At 39.4% G+C, this 26,397-nt stretch overlaps 1 protein-coding gene across 1 annotated transcript in view; it reads right to left on the bottom strand.

Annotated features, from left to right (window-relative positions):
- The window catches only part of LOC140231169 (NBAS subunit of NRZ tethering complex-like), a 57,862-nt gene that overhangs the window by 20,402 nt on the left and 11,063 nt on the right, over positions 1-26,397 (bottom strand). The window contains exons 14-40 of the mRNA XM_072311317.1: positions 25,980-26,123; positions 25,232-25,393; positions 24,858-24,913; positions 24,237-24,306; positions 23,614-23,739; positions 21,247-21,398; positions 20,415-20,558; positions 19,898-19,976; positions 18,514-18,618; positions 18,111-18,247; positions 17,493-17,648; positions 16,921-16,999; positions 15,901-15,951; positions 15,083-15,217; positions 14,134-14,259; positions 13,146-13,193; positions 12,163-12,296; positions 11,414-11,599; positions 9,293-9,395; positions 8,467-8,690; positions 7,736-7,848; positions 7,145-7,224; positions 6,018-6,113; positions 5,085-5,206; positions 4,435-4,576; positions 3,353-3,475; positions 1,862-2,165 (exon numbers count right to left, since the gene is read on the bottom strand). Coding sequence (XP_072167418.1) covers positions 1,862-2,165; positions 3,353-3,475; positions 4,435-4,576; positions 5,085-5,206; positions 6,018-6,113; positions 7,145-7,224; positions 7,736-7,848; positions 8,467-8,690; positions 9,293-9,395; positions 11,414-11,599; positions 12,163-12,296; positions 13,146-13,193; positions 14,134-14,259; positions 15,083-15,217; positions 15,901-15,951; positions 16,921-16,999; positions 17,493-17,648; positions 18,111-18,247; positions 18,514-18,618; positions 19,898-19,976; positions 20,415-20,558; positions 21,247-21,398; positions 23,614-23,739; positions 24,237-24,306; positions 24,858-24,913; positions 25,232-25,393; positions 25,980-26,123 — 3,397 coding nt within the window. The remainder of the gene's footprint in view (positions 1-1,861; positions 2,166-3,352; positions 3,476-4,434; positions 4,577-5,084; positions 5,207-6,017; positions 6,114-7,144; positions 7,225-7,735; positions 7,849-8,466; positions 8,691-9,292; positions 9,396-11,413; positions 11,600-12,162; positions 12,297-13,145; positions 13,194-14,133; positions 14,260-15,082; positions 15,218-15,900; positions 15,952-16,920; positions 17,000-17,492; positions 17,649-18,110; positions 18,248-18,513; positions 18,619-19,897; positions 19,977-20,414; positions 20,559-21,246; positions 21,399-23,613; positions 23,740-24,236; positions 24,307-24,857; positions 24,914-25,231; positions 25,394-25,979; positions 26,124-26,397) is intronic.

Here is a 26,397-nt window from a genome sequence, read left to right as displayed (position 1 = left end):
TAATATGATCTCACCAGAACCTCTGGAAATAGAAATAGCCAATAAGCCTGAAGCTTATATTGTATAAGGTTCAGGGAATGAAAAATGGGACCATATAATTTGTGTAAATTACAACACAACTCCTACAATAGACTTACTAAAACATTTCATCAATGCTTACAACAGTTTCTTACAAATATGAGAGAACTTAAGAGTGAAGCAAAATTGTTTCATCAAGATTTCTGGGTTAGTGAAAAGTCATGAGATGAAAACTTTCTCTCTGGATTAACACGTGTGGGAGTGCTTTCCTTGACAAATTTGTGATTACTGTGACTCATGATAATTACTCTTCCAGAGAGAGCAATTGACCAGCTCACTGCCCATTGCTTGTTGCCTAGCTGTAATCAGAGCATCTGAACCCTTTGTGTGTTTTGATTACTGATTGGGGGCAGAAAACCCCATAGCTTTGTACACACTGTCCAAAGTCCCTGGCACACAAAGGGTTAACAACTATTTAAAGTGCTACAGATTACATTCCACAAGGCAGTTTGATCTGACAAGTCATTAAACACAATATACCGTCATTGCCTTCAACACATACAATTTTGTAAAATTACAAATTTTGGCAAAACAGATGGCCACGTTCTCAGAAAATGGAGAAAGGCAAGCTACAAGAGAAGGGAGATTCCCTGGTCTGTATTACAAAAAGGACATTTTTGGATGATCTCATTCAAATAAAGTATAGGAAATTGGCCTGTTGACAAGAGAAACAAGATGGGCAGTGTACTTGCCACAGTACCTCGCATCCTTAAATCACTGACCTTGAGTGGTATGCTCTGCCATGGACTGGTCATCTTTGGCCAGCTGCCTCAGCTGCATGGCTCTCAGGAGCGTCTCGTTGAGACAGCGGTGAGAGTGCTCGTTCCTTGACCACTGGTAATGGACATAGCCAGCATCATCCTGGACAAGCAGACAGATGGGAAAGTGGTGTACTGTCAAAAAGTATTCTGTGCTTACACAATAGAAATACATTTATAAGCACTCATTCTGTGCACCCTGTAACAGAAAGACAACTGCGCTTATGAATGGATTAATTCTCAGGGAACACATGAAACTTGTCATTTTGAAAGAACTCATGAAATCGCAATAGGAAATTGACTCATGGTGGGTTAGAAAAGTTAGCACATTTCACTGTCCCTGTACTGCTGCAAAATGACATGCATCTATAAAGTTACAAAAAAAAATGAACATTAGTTCACTGTGTTTGTTTCTTTCTCATGTTTTATTTTGAAGTTGTAGGGCGTTCCTTGTTGCATAAGGGCAGGAAAAAAAACTGAGGCAAAACATAGCTGTCAAAGATAATAGATCAAGTATTTTTTCCTCATATCATCTAGACACACAGCAGCAGCTGTCAATGTACACACTTACATAAGCTCCAGACTTGTAAAACTACAGCAACGTAAATACTACAAGATGGACCTACTCCAAAGGACCTTGCACCTGTTGTTGCAAATTTAAAACCTGTTCTCAGGACAGACTACATTTTTGACCATCCTCCCAGCCACTGTCTCTGTTATTTAATCACACCAACCTAGTCTCTTCTCATCAGCTTTGTTTCATCATATAATACACTGATTCACAGGAGTGGTTACGCACTGCTTTGAATGCTACTTCTCTCAATTATATCTCACAACAAGCTCCTTAAAATTATGATAGGAAGTATGATTATCCCATAACATCATCAGCGTGAGCAAAGGCCAGCCTTACGCAGGTGAAAACAATATCAAAGTTGCATTTGCATTTACTCAGTCAGCAATTCTTTTTCAAGCCCTTACCCTACTCAGCTCTGGTTCCTTGAAGCAAGATTCGTAGAAAGCCGGGCAGGAGCGCCTCTCGATTCCTGTTCTATCCACGTCCCCGGTGGCGCCCTCTCCTTCCCCCTCCCCTCTCGCGCCCCTCCCCAGCGGGCGGAGGAAACCGATGGTGCCCGCCCACCACTGGGCATCGCTGACGGAGGCCAGCACCGCTTTGGTGGTCGCACCCGTCGTGGCAAGAACGGCGGATGTCGCCGCCCCTGTGCTGGCGAGGACCGCCGTCGTGGCAGCCCCTGTGGAGGCTAGAATCTGCCTGGTTCTCCTCCTGACACTCTGCGTCCTCCCTTCAGTGTTCTCTTTCACTTCATCTTCCTACAGATGAAAATCATAACAACATAATGATAATATGGTCTTAACCTGTTCCTCCCACAATTCTCGGAGAGCCTTTGATATCCCTAAACGAGATTCTTTTTGCGGGTCCACAGAGAACTCACAGGTTGGTGATGCTCCTGTGCAAAAGCAGACAAGCGGTGCATGTATCCCCTTTCCACGGTCAACTAAATGTGCCATCAAACAACGGAAATATCGATCGGGCCCAAGGTATAAATAGAGCGTGTGCTGATTGGCTCACAAACTCTTTTGTTCTACACAAAAGAGGCACCTGAATTGGGTCAGTGAGCGTGACAATCTACTGATTTGATTGCTATGTACATCTTCATACAAGTTTTGTAGCAAAATAAGCGCATACTACACTGGGGAAAAAATAGCAAATAATACTGCGATACACACAGTTTTCATACAGAAAGAAGAACTACTATTGATAGAAGAAACTGTAATCTTTTGATCGAAGCCATTTTTGTGGGCAGCATAAGACAAATAGACATGAATTTAGGCTTGATCTGATGACGACACAGGAACCTGATATTCCAGATATCAGGTTCCCATAAGGAATGGGTTAATTACCCAGGTTAGTCTCTTCAGTGTTAGCACACACACACACTACTCTTCCTGAGGACCCTGGTATCATTACCACCTCAGCATTACCAGGTACCCATTTTTGACAACTGGGTCGAAAGGGACATCATGAGAAAAAAAAAAAATCTTGTCCATGGATGTAGGCACTTGGCAAGACTCAAAGTCGGGGCATCCATTTAACATAACAATCAAGAGTCTTATCCTCTATATTACACCGCAGTGCCCCAAATTAACACAAAGGGGAGTAGAAAGGTGTAGAAGTTTCTGGACTATCCAAGAAATCCTGTGCAATACAACATTGCTGTTCCAGTGGAAATTATATTCAAACAGTCACATGGGAAATAAAAATGCAAACATTTAAGTCATATTCAAAGAGTTGATCATGACAGACCACCCCGATTCCAAACCTACGTTCTCTCAATTTTGAGACAAATAATTTCTGTGACTTTTTCCAACAGGGAAACTATTTGATCGTCACATAGTGTAAATCTGTAGTTTTACCTGACAAGTCAACACTTTATAAGGAACAACAATTGTTATGACTGAGGGATCATCCTTTAATTGCAAGAAAAAAATAAGAATACCTCAATCCCTTCATCTTCCACTTCCATTTCCTCCTCAAGGTTGCTCTCCTCCTCTTCCTCCTCTCTCTCTTCACCTTTGGTGTCATCTGCCTCGACTTCCACCGGTAGTTTGCTGTAGAGGATCTAGTGGTGGAATAGTATGAGATGAGATGAGATGCATGAACGTTGCTGCACATGCACTCTCCACACAACTCTTCCCAGATTGGTCTGCAGCTGGTATAATGCTGCGTAATGTCCTCCGTTTATAATTATTTCCCTTGAACGCATCTTTTGCTTCTCCTAGTTTTTGAGACTGCTCTCTACTCTAGTGAGAAGGCTCCCGAGTCTACTTCTATTGTGGCTACACAAATTCACTTTTGTAAAGGAATCTACTGGCTAACAAGCTATGTGTTTTTTGTGCAGTAACATTACATCATCCGCTACATATACAGGGCTCGACACTATCTTTTTTGTCTGGTGGCCCATTTGGGCCCATACAATCTTTAATCTGAAACTTTGGTGGCCCAAAAAAGAATGTAGTGGCCCAAAATAAACTAATGCATGATAATCCATTTTGAATCTTAAGTCCCTGATCGGGTCACCAAAAGATAGCCCTGTCAGAAATTTGGTGGCTTGACATCGGCTTCTAGTGGCCCCAGACCATTGCTAATGCCAAGCCCTGTACATAAATATCACAGAAGACTGAAATATGATAATGAAGCAAATATGTTTTGTGAAGTGGTCAATTACATGCCTTCTGAAAATTTATGACTCTTCTGTCACTACACAGATGACCACAGTTAATTGATACTCAACAAGTTATGAGGAGATTCACATCTTCATACCTGCCAACCCTAACATTCAGGATAAAGGTATATCTGGGAGAAAATATTGCAAAAATAGGAATTTTCACCCAAATCCCATATATTAATATTGGCAGGTGCTGACAAAACAAGGTACACAAGGTTGAATGAGACTTCCTCCTTCCTATAGGAATGTTCCTTTTAAATGGGAAAAGTTGGCAGGTGCACATCTATTTTGAACATACAGACTTCCCTACAAAATATTCAATGTCAATAATAGATATGTTTATACCAATACACTTTGCTTGTTTCTTGGTTGCTGTTGAGAAGTAAAAAGAAAGAGAGTGTCAGTACCTGTGCTAGGAGTCGGTTTCTTGCTTCGAGGATTGGGACCAGGGCCTCTGTGTCACAGTAGCTGGCTGCAAAAGCCAGAAGCTCGCGCCTGAGGTGCAGGAGAGAACATTGACGGTTTCAACAAACAGCATTCCTAATAACTGAACATTTCTACTGGCAAAAACCCCCCAACAATTTCTGCTTACACACCACAGGTACATGTACTACCATTTATGCAAAATGCTTTGCAAGATTCCCTCCACAATGAATCTGTTTTGCCCCATATATTGGAACCCATTTTGTGTGTGTAATCACAAAATACAGGATTTCAAGCCAACTTCAAATTGTTTATACATTTGAATGAGTGAAACACATTCTTCCACTCAATTGTAATCTCCTCATAACTTCCCTTCCTGTCTTGGTTTTGCTTAAAGTTCTCCTCTTAATTTGTCTTTATACAGAAACTTTTAAGCGGTATGCAGAAGATAGGAAACTTGTACTGTATCTATATTAAAAACCGAACAAAGATAACATGTCACCTGTGGGATTCATAGCAATCAAACATCTTCATAGAATGTCTTCTACTGAATTTCACAAAGCAGTGTATCAATCTGCACCTGGCCTGGAGGTCCATGAACTCATCCCTGAGGCCAAGGTCCCGGCACACTTGCCAAGCGGGCCCATAGCTGTCCCCCACCAGTTCCCGGCTAACGGCCAGAGCTGTCGGGTAATCCAGCGCCTGCCAGATGAGGATGTTAAAGAAATAATGCCAATGATGACACTTTGACAAGCTTGTAGCAGGATCTTTTCCATTCACCAACCATATTATCATTTTCATATTATTCTCTAACTATTCTGTCTGAATTTTTCTTTTGAGATCTCTATAACCACAAATTACAATATAGTCATAATTCACTGCGAGCTACACAAAGGCTAATGAGCAAATAAAGAAGGTAAAAGTATCAAATATTTGCTCGAGTTGTAAAGCATAATAGACATATTAGATATCCTTCACAAATGATTTGTTACTACGGTAATTCAAAGAAAGTAAAGTGCCTCTTCAAGTGATAATCAATGAAAGCACAAATGGTTTAGTGAACATAAACCTCTGTACCAGCTCTGTCTATCTATCTGCTATCGATAGTGTGTTTGTCAACAGTCTGTCTGTTCATCTCCGCTTGTTTGTAAAGCAGACTATATCTATCCAGCTGTACATCCATCTGTCTGCCTCTCTGTTTGTCTGTCTATCCATCAGTCCATCTGTCAATCACGGCCCATTGGTCAATCTGTCAATCACTGATCTATTGGTCTTTCTGTGAATCACTGATCTATCTCTCTTTCATTTCCATGATCTGTCTTTCCATCTATCTATCTATCTATCTATCTATCTATCTATCTGTCTATCTAACTATATGTTTTCCTATCCCTATGTCTATCTATCCATCTATCAGTTAGTCTGTCTATACGTCACTCTATCATTCAATCTATCCATCTGTCTGTCTGTCTGTCTGTCTGTCTGTCTGTATGTATGCATGTATGTTTCAATATACCTGCAGTGCTGCTCCAGCCACCAGGGTTAGGATCTTGCCCTTCCTCTCCGTCTCGTTGTCTCCACACACTCTGAGAAGTTTCCCCAGTCGCAGCAACTGTAAAGGGCAAGTCACAGTAAAACAAAAAGAAGACAAACATAAGTCGCAAATACAAATATTTTCCTCTCACCAATGCTCTGGAGAACACTGTCTATCACTTGTATACTATGACACAGTCTTTTTCATTGCCACAGGTCCACTTCTTTCCTGTGCTGGAGTCACATGTTTAGACACGACACTTCCTTTATAATTTATTATTTGTTTCACTTGTGCCCACTGCTACAAAACCAACACAGAGTTTGACAGAATTCATTTTGTCATCTATGATGTGCCTTTTAAGAGAGAGCAGACTACCAACTTTAAAATGACATCTTGCTTGTTTAACTCATTTACTTGTGGACTTGTTTAGAGTTCTCAAAAGTACTACACTCTAGTAGTCTCCAATGCCACTGCGATAATTGCACAGTGGGGAAAGGAGAAGAAGTTTAAGACTGGGGTTTTATGAATGTGACACATTAACAAAGTGCGGTGAAATCATGTCCAAGGGTACAGAGGCTACTGGAATCTGGACACTTGTCATGCTGCTCATGAAAATCCCTTTTTACTACAAGTCTTCTCATTCATATGTACATGTACGTGCTTGCTCCTTCCTGGGCAACTCTGATCAAATTATAACAGCAAGAACTACCTCTCTTTTTAGACATCAAACCTTCTAAGTGTCTGAGAAGTAAATGGTCCTTATAATAAAAATGGCATTTTAAAAGAACACTTATCACTCTGATATAGGCATCAAAGTCCCCTACAACAGCTGAACAAAAATCGCAATCACACATAACAGGAAAATATCAGTATTTCCAACACTAATTTCATCATCTGAGGGTAATGAGTATTCCTATTTCAAACTTGTAAGTGGTTATGTGATAGGCAGTCAGACATTAATGTTTACATAATCTTGTAGACATATATGCTTGAGAAATGAAAAACCTGAGAACATTCATGTCATCCGACCACTGGCGAAAGAAAGATACTATTGTGCAAACTGAGACACATAAAACACAATGTCTACGTCTAATTCTCCGATGACCTACCATTGATGAATTGGTGAAGGATGATTTTGAAGAATTGATGACTTTCTCAACCAGCTCGAGTCTGTCCTCACACAGCCGCACTATTGTGAGAAAACAGTCAACAGAAACCTCTCATATAGACACAAAAAGGTATTTGCAACTTGCCAAAAAAAACCCCCACAAACTAAAAGATACACATTAAAAAAACAGAGCGAAATGTCTCAAGAACATCAGCTTCATGTGACGTACTGAACATAGAGGAATACACTTCTTGTTTCAATTCTAGAGTTTTTGCTGGACACAATACTGTATATGCCATATACTTAGCGAGCCTAATCTTTTTGCCAACTGGAACTCCCCAACAATTTCGTGAGAGGATTTTCATTCACAAATGTGAAGTGCAGTATGAATAGAGAGATATATACACATGCCCATCTCATTCATGTCGATATCAGAAGTTAATACTTTTGCCTATCGTTATCTTCACTCATACAACACAACCCATGAAATTTGCAAAAATATAATAAACCTTGCAAAATATAAGGCGAATACAGCAGTCCAGCCTTGGCGAGACTGAAAGGGCCTAAAGTGGTGTTGTCTACTAAGACATACCTTGTAGGGGCAGGATCGGGGTTGAAAAGTCGTCCAGGAGGGCCAGAGAGGCGATGAGGTCTAGCTCCTCCTGAATCTGTGGCGGGCAGTCTGTGATGAGCTGGAGGCACGATCTTGAACCAGGACGAGAATGGGATGTGTTCTAATATCTTCTCTTGAGATCAAACAGCAGCTTCTTAAAACCTTCTTTTTTTTTCTTTGATCTTCCCTCTTTCTCTTCCCTTTCTCTATCACTTATGTTGTTCTCTCTGAAGCTTTCGGATAAACAATTTGTCAAAGGCAATTCTTCTTGCCGATTCAGTTTTTAGCAGCTGGCATAGGACTTGAGATTATGGCAGGCTACTTCCTGGTGGAGTAGCCCATGTCAGCAATTTGCATAATTTTATAAGACAAATAACACATGCCTACAGACTATCTACCATCTTTACCAAAAAAAAAAAAAAAGGAAAAAGAAACAAGTGCTTTGCAAGTCACAGTGCATCCCTTTCTCTGAAGTTTCTTTATTGAGCAAGGCCACATCTTGATACCAATGCAATCATTATTTCATTCAAACAAAGATCTCAATCATATATCACTGTTCCGAGAGTTCTCACACAATGCATCACTGATGACAGTCAAGTCTAGATATCAGTGACATCTCAGTCATTTTTTTTTTCCATTCAAATTGCGATGAGCTTACAGCTAGGAAATTTGCATCCATTTGAAAAAGGAAAAGATGGAGGTGTCCTTACCTGGCCAACTCCATAGTGCTGTCCATGAGGTCTGCAGAGGAGTTAAAGTACTCCCTGGCGGCCGAGAGGACGAGCTTGATGGAGGACTCGTACGAGATGCGGGCTGCTGCTCTGGAGGAGGAGGATGATGAGGAGGAGGATTCTGACCTTGACCTCGTCAGTCTCTCTCCTGCCAGGCGGATGTTGCTGATGGAGCTTGAACCCAGGAGGCTCTCAGTGAAAATCTGAAGAGAGAGAATGAATGGGACAGAGAGATGAAAAGCCACATGCTGCCTTGAAAACCATAACAACACATTGTTATTACTATCTGAAATAATGCCTCCGGCACCCTTTGGGCGGAGGCATAAAAAAAAAAAAAAGAAATGGGATAAGGTTTGTGCTGAAAAGCTACAAATTAGAGAATATGACAACACAGCACTGATTACTGGGGTAATGTAAAACTATGTAACTAAAATTTGCAAAGACAAAGCCATGTACAACTGTAAGAAATAAAGTCGGGCCATACCTTGACCATGTCTACGATTCAACTGACAGGCACAGCCTCACACACAAGTAAGCATTTGAATATTGTATCTATTGGGGCAACACCTAGTAGTAACAATCTTGATTAAACTCTCCTACAGGGTGCAAGTTTGCAAAATATCACAGTGATACAATCCCATTGTTGTGGCCTAAATCTTGACGGGTCGCCAGAGAAAGAGGCAAGTGTTGAGCCCTATCATAACACATAAGGTTCCTCCAAAATATTGGAAGTCTTACATTTTGTTCTCTAAGAGAAAGAATGTACATGGCTGTAGAAACAAAGCATCTAAAGGCAATGCCTTACCTCCTGACATTGACTGTCACTGAGGCACGTGAAGACGATCCTCCTCAACTCCAGCATGTCCTTGTACAGCTTGTTCCACTCCCACTCCTTCAATGGAGGTTTCCTGCAAGATGCATTTTAAAGGGATGGTACAGTACTGGTGGAGCTGAGGATTTGGCTTTTAACTTTTTGAGAGATACCAAGAAACAACTTATGAAATGGTACAGAGCATGCCATTCTATGAGGAATTCAAAATTTACTTTATTAAAATCGGTTTTGGAATAGCTGAGACATCCAAAAACAAAGTAAAACAAAGCCATCGTAATAAAATGTGGGTCCCACATTTTATTAGTATTGCTCTGTTTTGGGTATCTCAGCCATTTCATAACCAATTTTCATCAAATAAACGTTGAATTCCTCTTGGAATTACATGCTCTTTCATATTTCATAAAAGGTTTCTCATTATCTCACCCCAAAATGTTAAAAACCTGAAGTTAGGTCTCAACCAAAACTATACGAGCCCTTTCACCCGTTGAGGACAAGTCCCGAGTATACTCGGGCAGGTGTCTATGGGAAATGCGTGTTGTAGCAAAATCAAACCGTCCTCAACGGGTTAACCCTAAAAGGGCCGGGGGGGGGGGGGGGGGGGGGGGGCGGAATCCGCCCCCCCCCTCGACGTTTCGCGCTATAATTCTGTAACGCGAGAAGGCCTCATCGCGAGGCTTCTTGACTTTCTTCGTTCAAGTCTCGCGCAACTTTTGAGACCAAATTTGCAACGTCCGCGCATACTTTTGCGAAGCCACGCCCATTTTTGTAATGGAATGTCGCTCCAAAACGGGCACAATTTTGTGATTTTGTGTACATTTCCTATGGAAAACAGTGCTCTGTCATGAAAGGCATAAAAACCTGATTATTTTTACAATTAATCACTTTCATTGATTAATTTTGTGCTAATTATGGTAGAAAAGTGGTCAGTGACAATTTCCAATGAAAAAACAAAGAAAAAATAAAAGTTGAAAAACAAAGAAATACATAAGAAATTCTGAAAACAATAAAATACATAAGAATTGAAATGAGTTTTGGAAGTTTTTGTGATGTACAAATTGTTGAAAATGCTAAAACAGATTTACAGATCAAAAATTAAACTCTCAATGCTTTTAATTAAGCTAAAATATCACCTTGAGCTTAATTTGCATAATTAATTAATTAAAATTAGAAATTGATTGTTTCAAAAAATCTTATAACACAATCTTGTAGATTATGACGCGGGTCTCACGCATGCAAAATTTCATCGCGATCGCACCACCGATGGCCGAGATCTCAGGGGGGGGGGCGGAATCCGCCCCCCCCCCTCCCCCCCCCCCCCCCGGTCTGAGCATCGCCAAAAAAGCCCGGCCCCTTTAGGGTTAAGGGCCAAGATCAATCCAACAGTCAAACAAACAGCTGTCCCGTCATGCATTGAGAGATTTAAACCAGGAATCTCTTGCACACTAGGAAGACACATTTGTTAGGTATGACTGCTTGCTATACTCATGTCACAAAAAGCCAACTTTATATCACAATTCCATTGATACCTTATGAACAAGTGAAGTTACCATTTAGCAATCGATGCCACGCACACATGATACCAAAATTAGGGTACTGTAGATGCTGATATTTTCACAGATTAATTTTTCGCACTGAGTTGCTTAAAAAAAAAATATATATATTCACAGGTTCTTGAATTCGCGCTGCATAATTTCTTGCCCATATGTTTTCATCCAATTTACAAAAAAAAAAAGAAGACAGAATTTGATTTGACATTTCCCTGCAAAAAAGCAAGATGTGCTGCCTGATCCATTACAATGTAGATTGTACAGCTGCACACATACACTCAAATGAATACTACTCATACTACTAGGGCACGTGCATACACACACACATACCAGCGAGGCGTTTCTGGCAAGGCACATAATTCAGCAAGTTCAAAATGTGCAGAGAAAATTGTGAACATATTTTATGGGTTCTAGAAATTGCACCAGCCAAAAATATCATGAAATGTGCAAAAAATAATGTACTGAAAATATTTCCGCATTTACAGCATTCAAAAAAAAAAAATAATTCTGTAACAGAGCATCCTGCCTCATCTTGCCATTCCCTTACCTCCTAGCTGCTTGTCGTGAGAGTCGTACCATGAGTTTTGCGGCCGCGTCGGCGTCTGTCTGCATGTCGCGGACAGCATGTGGCGCCATGGCAACGTCGTGACTGGCAAGTATCTCCACTGCCTGCAAGTGGTGCCCTAGCAGTTCGACATCATGGTACAAGGCTGAAAGATCCTCAGACACAACACTAAATGTTCATAAAAATAAGAAGGGAGACTGACTAGACTTTGGAGTCATGTACCGTTAAAAACAATAATTACTTGGTGTGGGTATAAGGCCATTGGGGTTGATTAAGGATATGACACCTATTATTAAGCATTTCCTACTGATATGATGTATTTGTAATCTCAGTGAATATAGTTTTGTTACACAGCATTTTGTATCGCAAAGAAAAAAAACACTTACATTTGCTCAGGCAATAGTGTACTGATTTTATGGGTGTGCTTCACTTAGTTTGGTTTGGATAAAGCTTGTTTGCAATCTTTGTTCAATAAGACAGCAATACATGCAGACAGAAATAATGTTTTGGCGAGCTTACTTGCTCTGATTACTAACATCCAAAAAATATGCCCAAATTCAGTGTTTTGATTCCGTCTGTCTGTCATCCTGTATGTCTGTTTTGTCTTTCTTACTTCATTATTTTCTTCTCTTTTTTTCTGCGTCTAACTTTCTTTCTTTCTTCCTTCCAGCCCTTTTATCCTTCTTTCTATCCTTGTATCTTTGATGGATGACAAGTGAAAGGAGACTCACCCAAAGCTCTGTTTGGGAAGAGCCTGCAGAATGGCCTGGGCTAGGCCCAACTGGTCTTCCTTCTCACAGGCATAGACACACCGGAGGGAGAGGGACAGGACCTGGCTGGTAGGGGTAATGATGGGCTGCTGGGTCTAGATTTGGGAAGGAGGTGGATGGCGGGGCAGGGATAGTAGAAAGAAAGACATCATCACTATGCAGGACACAACAATGCAGTCTGATACCTTAAAATCTTTATACTGTGGAGCAACATAAATTTCTCACAGTGGCAAACTCATTAATACACATGTTGTAATGAACTTTCATGGTGGAGCAATAAAGCATAAAAACAACTTATCATTATTTAATAGGGTGGTGGTTCTGTGATGCACTGAAGAGCAACAACAATGTATATTTTTAAGCTTGCAATCACTTGAAATACCACCTTGTCATTATGACATGTGGAAAGATCGAAGAATTAATCATGATTAATGAATGGAAAATTAAACTAGAAAAGTTCAGATGCAACAGGGGAAAATGGGGCTTGTTGACAGTTATATCTTCCAATGACACCACAAAAGCATGCCAGTTTATGACAACAAGAAGCACATTGAAAGCGCCATGTCAAAAAAATTGATCATCTGAATCATCCAGGTATTCAAAATATCTGCACCATCAGGTGAATCTGAACACCACTTTCTTCAATCGAGTTACTGCTAGTGCAGCTTAATTTTGTAACATACACTTCTAAGAGTAATCACATGCAAGTGACTGTATAAAGAACAGTAGTACAAAATCATTTCATTGATTTCACCTCTACACAAACTTTACGTCAAATCTTACCAGAAGCTAGCTGGAAGTAAATAAATAGTGCATGCTATTAAAAGCTGGTTTGATTATGCAGTTGATGTTCAGAAAAAAATAACAATAACAACAACAACAACAAAGAGGAAATGGACAAGATACAATGATGAATTTTGACTTTGAAAATATTCTCAACCTACATTATGTTTACAGCTGTCAAAGATGAGGCGACACTTGGATAGATCCTCCTGCAAATAGAAAAAAAAAAAAACACCCAAAACACAAAACTTGAATTTCTACTACTCACATGCTGCTGTCAGTTCCCTATTTAATCAGCTGATGTTCCAAAGAGAAATAATCAAAATATAAAAACAGAGGAAGCAAATAAACAGCAACAACAAAAAATCTGATAAATATATCAATCAAAAGAGTGCCTGATTCTTGGAAGTAACATGACAATAAACACATTTCTCCCTTCCCTTACAAATGTGCTTGATTGCTAATGTATTCATCATCAGGAACACAACACTGCAACGAAAATCAAGGTGGACATCTACCTCACTTATAATTCCAGTCCTGGAATTGCACTTGATCAGAAGCTGCTGATAATTTGTTTGAAAGGTTGATTATCAACAAGTCAAAGACTACACATCACTTCATTGATGGACTAGTCATAGATGTAAACTTTAAGAAAAAAAAAAGAAAAAAAAAGTGAGGTAATGTGTTTTAACTCTCAGCATGTAACAATGTGAGAGGCAACAGTGAAAGTCACTGTGTACCATGAGAGATAACAGCACTATTCCAGACTCATTAAAAGCTAGTCTTAAATGGAAGAAGAAAATCTAAAAAGCACAAACAGGGAAAATTTGATCAAAATCGATAACAATTAGGGAAGTTGTAAAATTGTGAAGTTTTGCAAATTTTCACAAAACAGTTTTGAACAGCCAATGTGAATATGCAAATATTGGAGTTGATGATATCATTGATCACCATATCACAACTTACCATATACTTTGCGAACAAATCTTGAAATCTATAATTTTTTTTCTTTTTCAAACGCAATTATGCCCCAGTCATAAATCCTGATATATCAGACTGATCCCCATTTTAAAGTTAATCAGCCAGGAACCAAATCCCTGTGTATACCAGTTGACATAGCTGTCAAAGGGTTAAGGGAAGCTCACCCACCTTTGCCATTGACAGCATGAACTCCTCTATGAGACGTGATCGGCTGCCGGGGACCTGCTCCTCACGCCGTGCCAGAAATGGGAGCACCCAACGTTTCATGTCCTTCACGTACACCTCGGCTGTCGACTGAGATGGACAGATGAGCAAGAAATCAATATTTGGTTGCGAGAAAACTTCTCTGTTTCCTTTTCCCAATATCCAATATCCAATATCCAAATAACTACACTCTGGTACCTTAACATAAAGCTACAGTAACACACAATTATACATGGCTGGGGGCAGGGAGAGTATTATTTAGTTTCTGTAAATGCTTTTTACATCTTTCCCCAACTTCCACTGAAAAAATGTCACCACTGTGATTACAAACTTTAATACCATGATAATTTTGTCCAATGAGGTATCATATTTAGTTGCCATGTGTCTATTTGAAAGAGTCCCCCCTCCCTCCATCATTCTCTCATATTGTTCTACCAAATGAGGGCTACCATATTCTAACCAGTTGGTCACTCACGAGTTATGAAGAGCTATGCATAACAGGAGTAAGGAGGAGGGTGGTTTGTCTGGCCTGTGCATTTGAAAATCTTGTTTTCTGCTGCAAAGTAAGTGACCCAACAATACAGAATCACACATGATTTACAATTTTAGGATAATCCGCCCATGGTGCATATTAAGACCCCTTCATCATTAGCAAATCATCCTACAGAGCATCCAACAGACACTTTAAAAATATGCCATTCCGATTGCAAGAGTGTGACACGGTTTACACAGTCATCACAAATACCACACAAAGAGAAAGAAAGAAAGATGTGTCTTTTCCATTAGGTCAATGCAAGAACACTGTAGAATGAGGCATGTGTCTGGTTGACATCTCTCATGTTTGCTGTTTTTGCAGTGGACAACACTTTTCAGCTGACTGATGAATGGAGTCATGACCTTGTGGCATACTGACCTTTGACATCATCAGTTGAATGACCTGGAGGTCGGAGAGTTTCTTCAGCGATGCCAGAGTCAGATTGGGGTCAGTCTGACACTCGTAGGATAAAACTTCCAGGGTCAAGAGATCGTGGTGCAAATTCTCCAGGTCCTGTTGAGAAACAATGGGGGAATGCATTAAGCTTACCGGGAGCTGTACTGTGCAGGTAAATGTCCATAGCATCCTATTATATTCATTATCCGGATCGCACTGTAGACAGTATTGGAAACTTTAACATGTATGCATCACTGGTAAACTTTAATACTGGATAATTTGTCCAGGTTATCCAGGTCCTGTCGAGAAACAATGGAGGGATGAACCATGATTACTGGGAGCTGCATTTTAAACTGTCCATGGCATCATGTTATATTTATTATCAGGATTACCTTGAAAGTATTGAAAAACCTTTACATTATTGATGAACTTTATGACAAGACAGTTTGTTGAAGCATACATTTCCATGATAAGTTGCGAACTGTCCTTTTGGTGACAGAGAAGGTATCTAGTAGGTGATATCTTATTCTTACTGATGATGCTTTATTCTTTCATAAATCTTGATAAATACAAATACAGGTAGTGCACATATTCTGCAACACAAATTGAAATATTATATGTTTTCTTCATTTGGGTATCTTTGAGATGGGTTTCAGATCAAAGACTTCTTTTCAGTGTTCATTATCTTCAATCCATATAAATAAAAGAAAATATTCAAAACATAAAGTGTTTATCATAACCCAGAATTCAAAAAGGTTACTTTTCGATGAAAAGTTATCCTCTATGACAAAAACACATACCGGAACATTCCTCTCCATTGCCAGCTTCACAAGTGAGATCGCATTGTCAACCTGTGCAAGAAAATTGAACGATATAAAAATGATCACCCTGTCACAAAACATAAATTGTAACAGTACAGTCAAACTAATATCCTTCATAGAATGAAAATAGTAATATTGTTGATGAGAAAGATGAAGATGATGATGATGATGACAAACAGCATTTATATAGACATCATTTGCCTGGTAAAAATACAAAAATAAATTTATGGAAATAAAATTGTGAATAATTTACACTAGTACATCTTTCACACTCACATGCTTGAAGTGAAGCCGTGACATTTGTCATTTTGCTTAGATCTAGTAATTATTCTATGAAAGAGAAAATTATTTCAGGAATTTTTTTATCAACCTGATCTGTGGTTACTGCAGTCTATACAGATAAATGTAATATCTCACATGTATCACTCCTAATAACACTGAATTCATTTCTCAATAGACTACTTGAAATGTAAGTCATTTCACAATTACTATTCATGAGATCGCAGATGTACCCATGGTAATATCGCACATCACTTTCATAAGTTTACACTCCTCCAAACAAAAACAAAGTAATACGAAGCCCACAGGCTAGCAAGTATATCTCAAGGTGCTACTTTCTCTTCAGTCTTCATGCATGTATAATGTATCTTAGAGAAATCACATCCATGACAATCTAGTGCAAAAGTTCAGTGATTCTAACTTTTCATATTTCTTGCCTTTCTCAAGTAAATTTTGCACTGTAATGAGCAAATAGAACCACACACATGCAACAATTTACTTAATCATGGCACTAATAATCACTGCTTTTCACTTGTGGAATATCTTCACATGATTTTCTCTGATCTTTCCTTTTTACAAGACGAAAATTCTGACCCTTTCTGTATCTGGGCACCAATTCTGAAACTCTGCATTTCTAGAAATATGAACATACAGCCGTATTCGTATATATTATTATTTAGATGAACAAAATATGAGTGAATGAAAAGAATTGATTGGTACCTGTCTTGATTCATCCTCAATAGCTCTGGTCCTGAAAGTGACCCAGTCTGACAGAAGCTTCTTGCTCATTGTCTCACACCTACATGAAATGAATTCCACAAACAGAAATTATGAATCACAGATGACAAAATATATAACAACCATAAGAGTGTAAAAATCTTGCTGTCTTTCCTCCCAAACAAAGATCAGGGAGACCTCATACATGAACAATATAATGGAAAACTTTAATACACATAGGTTTGTGTGAATTTAATAGGTGCCTACAAAAGATTCACTCCCACAGCATAGGGCCAACATAGCAATAAATACTGAAGAATTTACTAACAACTGCCTGGCACATGAAAGGGCAACTTGGAGACTACCATACATTTCTTTTCCGACTCTCCAAAATATATTTCACATTGTCAGAGACTCCAACCCCAAACACTCTCTAACAGGAGATTCTCCGGCTGGCTGGACTCTCCTGCAAACTTGAAACTCTGATCGCGCAAACATGCACACATTATTATGTGAGGGCAGCGCACAGCAGCAGCAGCAGTAACAACAACAGTATTGTCTTCATTATTATTGACCTGAATCTCAGTAGTTCCTGGTTCTCTTCATAGAGGAAAGCCCCATAGTCAATCCGAGTTGGGTTGATGACCCTCTGGCATGCCGGCTCCTCACACCAGTCCTGGTCTCGATGTTGGTCCTGGTCCCATGAGTACACCTCTGGCTCAGATTCATAACTGACGAACATACGCACAAACATTAACACACACACATCAAAGGCATATCAGGTTAAAAAGCATACAGAACACATTGGCCAATATTATCATTGTTACATATCATACATTTGAACGATTGCCTGAGTTTTGTTCATTCTGCCTTTCCAGTTAACTTTATAAAAAATCTGATCACACGTCTCATTTCTTCTTATATTTTAAAATTTTATTAATATACCGGTAACTGTCCAAAGCAGCATCACTTCATTGCCAATTTAACCACAATGATTGGTGTGGAAAAAAACAGACAATGGCAAGGATCAACTGACGTTAACAGAGTTGTAGTCTCAGTCAGTGAATGCAAGGAGATCAAAAGAGAAAAATAAGACTAACAGTGAGAGTGAATGGGGAATAGGGTCTGTTTGTCGATGGAGAGCATGAATATAAGAATACCAAAGCACTGGCTTCAGTGTGAAAGGTACTTACCTTGCCTCAGGCAGTAAACTTCTGTACTCAAATGGGGGCGTGGTCTCGGGGAAGTTGTTCAAGATCATCAGCCAATGGGGTAGCAGGTCTTTGCCATGATAGGTAAACATGATCTCAAGGGCCTTCCAATCAGAATCCTGCATAAAGATATTTGAGGCTCATGAGTGACTTTGTAGCCTTATCATCACCAACCAATCATATACTGTGAGAAATATCATGCATACTAAACAAGTACCATACGACATCACTTGTGCATTCAAAGGTTACATCATTTGAAACATCAGCTATGGGCTGGGAATTAATGATTAACATCAAATGTCTTCCATTCATAGACGAGCAGTCACCAGAAATTTGTAGGAGGATTAAAAGTGGGCAGGTAAATGTAACTACATTTAAATCCTACCCTGGCCATGCCAACAGCTGCTTCCACGATGTTCTGGGACCGGAACTTCTCAAAGTTTTTCTCGTTGTAAGCCCTCAGCGCTGATTCCCCGCCTCCAAGGATCGCCTGCCATAAAATGAAAAGCCGAAAGACGTGTCAGAAAGCATTTGCGAGCTACCATTAATAATGGCCAATTCAGAAGAGACACACAAACAAACTAGATATATCGCTACGGCGACTGATATGCCTCCGCCATAATGCATGGTTCTCCTAATAGGTCTATAGTACAATGTCTTGACAATGTGTGATGACAGTTTCAAACAATTGGCAAAATATCAAAATGACAGGTTTGACACAAATGTGCTGAATGTTCACTTTCCTAGAACTAGATTCAATTGGATGAATGATTAAAATGTCAGAGTGCAGGTATTTGGGGAACTGATGATTTTTACTTGACTTTTGACCCTTTTATAAGTTTATGCATTGAGTAATTTTTCAAGGTATTGAGAAAAAGTATAATTTCAGTATCAAATGGGAAAATAGCATTATCTAAACCTGGCCTTTGACCTTTGACCTCACAGTTCCAAAGAGAATCACTGTTAGGTTGAACATGCATAAATATGTAAGTTTCATGATGATACAACTTGTACCTTGAGTTACTTTTGAGATATGGAGGAAAAAGTGCAATTCAGCACTTTCACTTGACCTTTGACCTTTTGACCTTTGACCTTTTGGCAAGAAACCTCCCACAGAATATAAATTGGGTAATACATGTATACATCAAGTAAAAAAAAAAAAACCTTCATTCATTGCATAAATATAAGGAAAGTAGTGATATTTTGAGAAGTTGACCTTGACCTTTGACCCCCCTGACCTTTGACCCATGACCCCCAACTTCTCTAGATAATCACTGCCCATCGGTACAAGCATATATACTAAGTTCCATGAAGATACCTTGAACCATTTGCGAGATATGGAGAAAAACATGAAATTTCAACACAAAATAACCTGTGACCTTTTACCTTTGACCCTAAAATCCACACAAAGTATTATCCCCCAAGGATATACCCTCATAACAAGTTTGATGTAAAACCACCACACGGTTCTTGAGATATCGACAAAAACAAAACGGGACGGACGGACGGACGACCCAAAAACATAATGCCTCCGGCCACTTCGTTGCGGAGGCATAAAAATGAATAGTAGTGAAGATATTTCATTCCCTGCCGATGAGCATATTTTTCACTGTTTGTCCTTGATATTTGATATATATGCCACTATCAAAAACAAGACGTGTTTAATTCATCTCTAGCTGTGACGGTCTGTATGATAAGTTCACGGATTACATGCCGGAAGCAACTTGCTTGTACACAAGTCTTAGACTAGACTTGCATAATAGCCTCACCTCATACGTTTTGAGTCTGTCAAGGTAGCCAAGAAGCTTGGTACGACAACGGCATAACTCCCTCTGCTCAAGTGTCAGCCTGAAAAGGTAACAACAATAAAAAATACTCAACTTTAAATCACATAGTAAAAGATTATATGTTTTCAAAAATACCATACAGAGTGGTAATAGATAGTGATGAGAGCAGAGAAATCAACTACAACGCCTACAAGATTGATTCATGATTGGTCATTTTGGAACAGAGTGGGTTACAGTCATACAGCATTTGATCTTACCTCTTAGTTTGTTACAAGACCCAAATGCACTTCTTGCAATGTTTGCTTGTTCGAAGAAGCAGGAATGGCTAGAATACTTTTACAGATTAAGACATTGTCCAATTATAAATGTAAAGCAAGTTGTTAGAGTGACAAAACTTTACCATTTGTTTTTGTACAACTTTTCTGAGGGGCAAGAAAGAGTGAATGCAAATGAACAGGCTAAAATATGTGATCAAGTGTGAGAGCATGACTCAACTCACTTTGAGAAGTCTACCAGGGTGAGAAGTTTCCCTCTCTTTTCCTTCACCAGCCTGGCATATCTTTCCTCCTCCTCCTCCTCATCGTCCATCTCATTGAAATCTTCAAGGCTCTTCTCGATGTCATCATCCGAGCACAGTATGAATCTGTCCATGTGGAGAATGGAAAGAATACAGTTATGAGGCTGTCAATGAAAGGGGATGATGTGTCTTGGTGTGTAGCTGCTATGAACATATCCACAGAATGGATTGAGAAAAAGCATATCAAAATGGTGTAATGAGTCTCTCATGCGAGCTCTAATGGAGAATCACACTAAACAGTCACATTCATAGATTTTAATAGGCATAAATTCCTCTCATCTTTGGCTCATTTTTCTCATAACTCTCTGTGCTAACAACAGCGTTAGGGCCTGCAGAAAAGACTAATCCAATCTTTGACAGGTGGTTACATCATCAACACCCCCTTGCACAAAAGTTCCATCATATCGTTCCATCATATCGTATCGTATTGTATCATATCTTATCATATCATATCATTTTGTCTCATCTTGTATTGTCTCGTATCGTCTAGTCTCGTATTGTCTCGTATCGTATCGTATTGTATCATATATAATATCATATATATCGTATCGTATCGTATCTTATCACATCACATCACATCACATCACATCACATCACATCACATCACATCACATCACACCACACCACACCACACCACACCACACCACACCACACCACACCACACCACACCACACCACACCACACCACACCACACCACACCACACCATACCATATCTCATATCAAGGCATTCTGTGCACAGAATCGAATCCCTACCTCCCTCCGTCCTTCCCGTTGCCGATAGCGATGAGAGCCTGGAGATCCGTTCCTCGCAGTCCATACTGGAGGAGCTCTCGGGCAGCATCAATATCATCTGGGATGCGATCCAGGCACTCGTGGAGGACCCAGGGACGCTTGGTGATCTTACTCTACCGGGAAAGAAGAAACGGAGGATGTTAATTGCTGGAAAATAGCCATGTTGTCACTTTCAAAATTCATCCTGTTGTCACTTTCAAAATTCATCCTGTTGTCAAAAACAAGCAGAATACTGGAACAAAAACATTCTTTTGCATTTGACCTGGAAGCTAAAGTTTTGACAGACAAGTCACCATGACACACAATAATACTACACATTTTCTAAAATTCTGCATAGGCATCACAACTTTGCAGTAATTGTGATGTTACTTTCAGACATAATGTAAGCAGTAGTTCTAAATATGAAGCAACATGGTATGGACACGTACAAAATAACATGAAAGCAATTTTCAATCATAAGTTTATTCACATTGCTATCGGAAAAGATCTGACACTAATTGGTGACAGAGTAGTTCTGCCCCCCCACGGAAAAACGCAGTAACTGACATTTTTATGGATGTTTACTTTTTTGCAAAAATGAATAGTTTACCCAATGCTCTCCAATGTTAACAGGTCAGTTTTGCACAAAAAAAAATGAAAGTGACCAAAAATGCAATTTTTCACTTTTGCAAAAAGCAGTAACTGCATCCAGTTGATTCAACTTTGCAAGTTTCCCCACGGAAGAAAGCAGTAACTAACAAAGCCCACGGAAGAAAGCAGTAACTAACAATTTAGTCTAATCATTCAGACTCTGTATAGTCCTTCCTGTATATTTTTTTCCCTAATACCATTTATTTTTTCTACCAATTTTTTTTTTAACAATGTAAACAGCAGTTTCTTCCATAATTTAGGGGAGTAGATATAAAAAAGAGTGTTTCACCAGTAACTTGACTCTGCCCGCAGGGAATCATATGACAAGTTGTAGAAAAAGCTTCTTTCTGGAGACTAGCAAACCTGGCAGACTCAGCGCGCTCAGAGTGTAGAATACGCGTGCAGCTAGCTTCATGCGCGTAAATTCTGCAGCATACTGCACAGTAACTAGCTAAACACTGCATCACATCACAGTCATCACTTGCACAGTATTGCAGGTCTGGTACAGTCTGAGTGATCTTGCCAGTGCTAACCATGCTGTCACACAGTTTCTGCGGTCCAGGCATGCCTGTAAATCTATCATGAATTGCAGAGGAAAAGTCATGGTAGCCATGGCTTTGGCCAGAACAAGAAAATCTAGGTGAGCTGAAAATATATTGAAGGGAGATGAGCACTAGTATTAATACACTAACGTTAGATGTAGGCCCTATAGGTCTACCGCGTACCAGATCTAACGTTACAGAGTAGATCTATTGTTAACTGTTTAGTGTTAGACAAAATGTCAGTAGGCCTAATCTAACGTAATAGATCTAACGTTGTTAGGTCTAGCACTAACATTGGGCATAGATCTGTAGTCTAGCTTAAGTGTAATGTCAGAGTTCGACTAGGATCTAAGACGAAGAGACTTGATATTTTATTGTCTAGTCCAGGGTCATGTTTCAGGGGCAAGGCCGGGCACTTCAAAGTTCAATTAGGGTAGGTCCTAGGCCTACATGTACCTTATTTTTACACAGAATGCCATTCAATTGACAAGACCTAGTCTAGGTCTAGCGTTAGGTCCTAGATCTTATAGATCTAGACTAACCAGAAAGTAGAAGAACTTTATAACCTGGTGGTGGTAACAATTCTCCTCCTATGGTCATGTGACATGTGCAGTTACTGCTTTTTTCCATGGGGAAAACAGCAGACTCCTGGCCGTCTGCAGTTACTGCTTTTTTCCGTGGGGAAACTACCCAGAATCAAGGGTGAGCCACCGCAGTAACTGCATTTTCCTAAATAACATTTAAAAAATAATGGAAACATATTTTTTTCCTAGGTATTGTTAGACAACTAGGTATGGTGCATAATCATACCACAAAATTATTTTTGAATGTTTCTGTGTTTTTAAAGAATCTGCAAAAAACACAAAATCGCATTTATCTCAGCTCAGCAGTTATGCAGTTACTGCTTTCTTCCGTGGGGGGGCAGAGTTGTCTGGATGTGAACAAGAAACGTGTTAAAATGAATTATTTAATTAAGGAAGATGTTACCCAAAGTCAAATATTTGTAACTTTGAAATATTGATAGTTTGACAGGAATTAGACTTGTAAGAAATAAAGAATTTTCACAGCTCCCTTTTACTCGATTTTACAGACAGTTTTCTTCCTCAAAAGACAGTGTTGTCATGGTAATAAGTGACAGAGTGGGAAAACTACTTACTAAATAGTCTTGGATGGAGGCTAGGGAAACTCTAGTCTTGCGCCACTGTGTCTGGTATACCACGTCAGAGTCGAGACCAAATCTCTGAGAAAGAGCTAGTGCCTCACCATACTCCTCCATCTGGATCTGTAACGTTGGGAGTCAGATAACACAGGAAACAGGGAGGAAAAAACAAAACAAAACTATGATCAGCTGAATGCAATTTTTTTGACACTGAAAACCTGATAATGATGTTTGTTGATTATATTCCCTAAATGGCAGTCATACTAATTAGACCCTTGTAATAAATTTTCCCACCTTATCCAAACAAACAATCACACATAAAAATACTAATAATTCCTAAGCAAGAAATGAGGTCTCTTTGCCTGTTCCCTTGATTGTAACAGATGACGATTTCAATTCCTACTCATACAGGTGTGGAGTAAATTTAAAGTTAAAGATTAGGGTTGAAGATCTTACTGAGTAAACAGAGAAGGCTTACATTTGAAAATCATAAGATGCACACAGCATGTGTAAATTTGATCTCTTTGTTGACTGGCACATCACGCAATAACAAAACGATGTTATTGTCATATTATCATATATTAACAATCTACAGTACATTTTCTCTCTTTTTATTTTACCTTTCTGAGAAAGAGTTCATCCGGTGTGGTCTTTTGAATACTCAGGAGGCAGTATGTTCTGTGAGTAACCCTGAAAATATTCAAGGCATTCAAGGATCAGTGACATGCTTTCTCTTACATCTACAACAGTCTTTGGGGTGCTGCAATGTAATAAAATAATGATCAATAAAATAATGACCAATACAAGTTTTTCCACAAACAAGGATCTTCTGGCATGGATAAATTTCACTGTGCAGAAATGTTCTTAACATGCTTTCATGTATACATTTCAATCATCACAGCCATATGCATGGAAAATTGCCTGAACATTTGCGACAAAGAACATATGAATAGAAATATGTTCTAAATTTCAGTCCACCAATCAATTCAAGCTGGAGTGGAAGTCACTCCTATACAAATCCTACATCATAGAAATAGTTGCTAGAAATGAAATGGCAAAAGTCAACAGACAATAACATTACAAATATGGAGCTGTACTCCTCAACTTTAAAATCTGCAGAAATTTCTATGAGGAAATTCTTGGAAACATGGCAGTTTACAAAATGAAATAAAGCTGCAAGCATGTATTGATTTCTTCTTCTTCTTCCTTCTCAGTTTAAAGCTAATGGGAGATTTCCTTACCTGGGCTTTTTTCTTGGTGGTTGAAATCTCTCACTCTCTGTCACAAAGTACATCACCTTAAAAAAAAAAAATACAAAAACCGAGAAAACAAATTTCCATCATGTAGACAAAGTGTAGACAAACATTCAAACATTTAACTTAGTAATTTCATTGCAAGTTTTGCACACTCCTTCAGGCTCCAAGAGAGAGAGAGAGAGAGAGAGAGAGAGAGAGAGAGAGAGAAATAAGCATGCAAAACAGGAAGTAAGATCATACAATGCATTAATAACTGTACATAATTCACTTTTCAGGACTTGGGTAGACTGTCACGGTGAGAAAAATTTATCAGTATCTAAAAACTGATCTGTTCAAGAAAATAAACCCAACATCAATACCTCTTTCATGTACTTGGCAGTCTTAGTGAGGAACGGCGCATCCTCGTCATCATCATCATCGTCTTCCTCCTCGTCCTCCCTATCGACCGGCCCGCTGGTGTCTCCCTCTCTCTCGCTGTCGGGACTCCTGGGTCTCTTCATGGGCAGGGAGCGACTCTCACACTAAATGGCGGAGTTCAAGAAAGTCACATGTGCTGCTAAAACAGACACTACAACACATTTCAGTGACACAAAACTCATCGCCAATCTTTTCAATTTCAGTCTTTTCAATCTTTTCAATTCCATTTTTGTTTCTTTCAATTGTGTGTAAAGGTCATACCCTCTTCCTTCTGGCAGTTTCACCATTTTGTTAACCACTGGTGGTTTGCTTCAGACAAATGAGCATTGGTTTGAATGCCAACAGCAACATCTTCTCCCTGTTAAAGCCTCTTACAGAATAAGATCAAATTGGTCATAAGTGCAAATTGTGAAACAAAAGTAATATTTCACATAACTTTAATATAGCATAAACAATGAAACAATAATGAATGCATTGCACATGACATAATCTAGAGCTAGAACCCCCCCCCCCCCTTCCGAGTCAAATCGAATATGAGCTGCAATGCTTCACTTAGTCATGGCATGCATTATACAATATGTGCAGAAATTAGAAGGAGAAATGAACTTGTATTTGGCAATGAGATTATAAGGCTTGAAGTGGTAACAGCTCTAAGGTGTTAGATGTTTCTCTGTTCTCTTTTCCACTCACATCAAGGGCCATGAAGCCTTTCTCCGAGGCCATGGTGAGCCGCGGTGCCGGGGCCAGCCACTCGCAAGATGTACCCAGCAGATTGTTCAAGTTTTTCACGGAGCACACTGCCACAGCTCCTGAGCAGCGAGCAAGAATCACCGCCTACACAGACAAACAGACAGACACACCCAACCAAATGGAAAACAAAACATGGAAAATATTGTCCATTGATCATATTACAGGGTAGGAACATACACGAAAGTTTAATTTCTTTATGCCCTTCCACAGCTGAATCAGATCTTACGCAATTCACTGAATAAAAAAGTGACATATTATGGCTTCCAAAGAAAATGGTTTCCTTGGAAGTTAGAATTTAGTTAAAGTTTAGCATCTGACAAATTCATATCTACCACCCCCCCCCAAAAAAAAATGCTTT

Source organism: Diadema setosum, chromosome 7, assembly GCF_964275005.1.
Source record: "Diadema setosum chromosome 7, eeDiaSeto1, whole genome shotgun sequence".
NCBI classification, from domain to species: Eukaryota; Metazoa; Echinodermata; class Echinoidea; order Diadematoida; family Diadematidae; genus Diadema; species Diadema setosum.
This window is presented reverse-complemented; position numbering and strand designations above follow the sequence as displayed.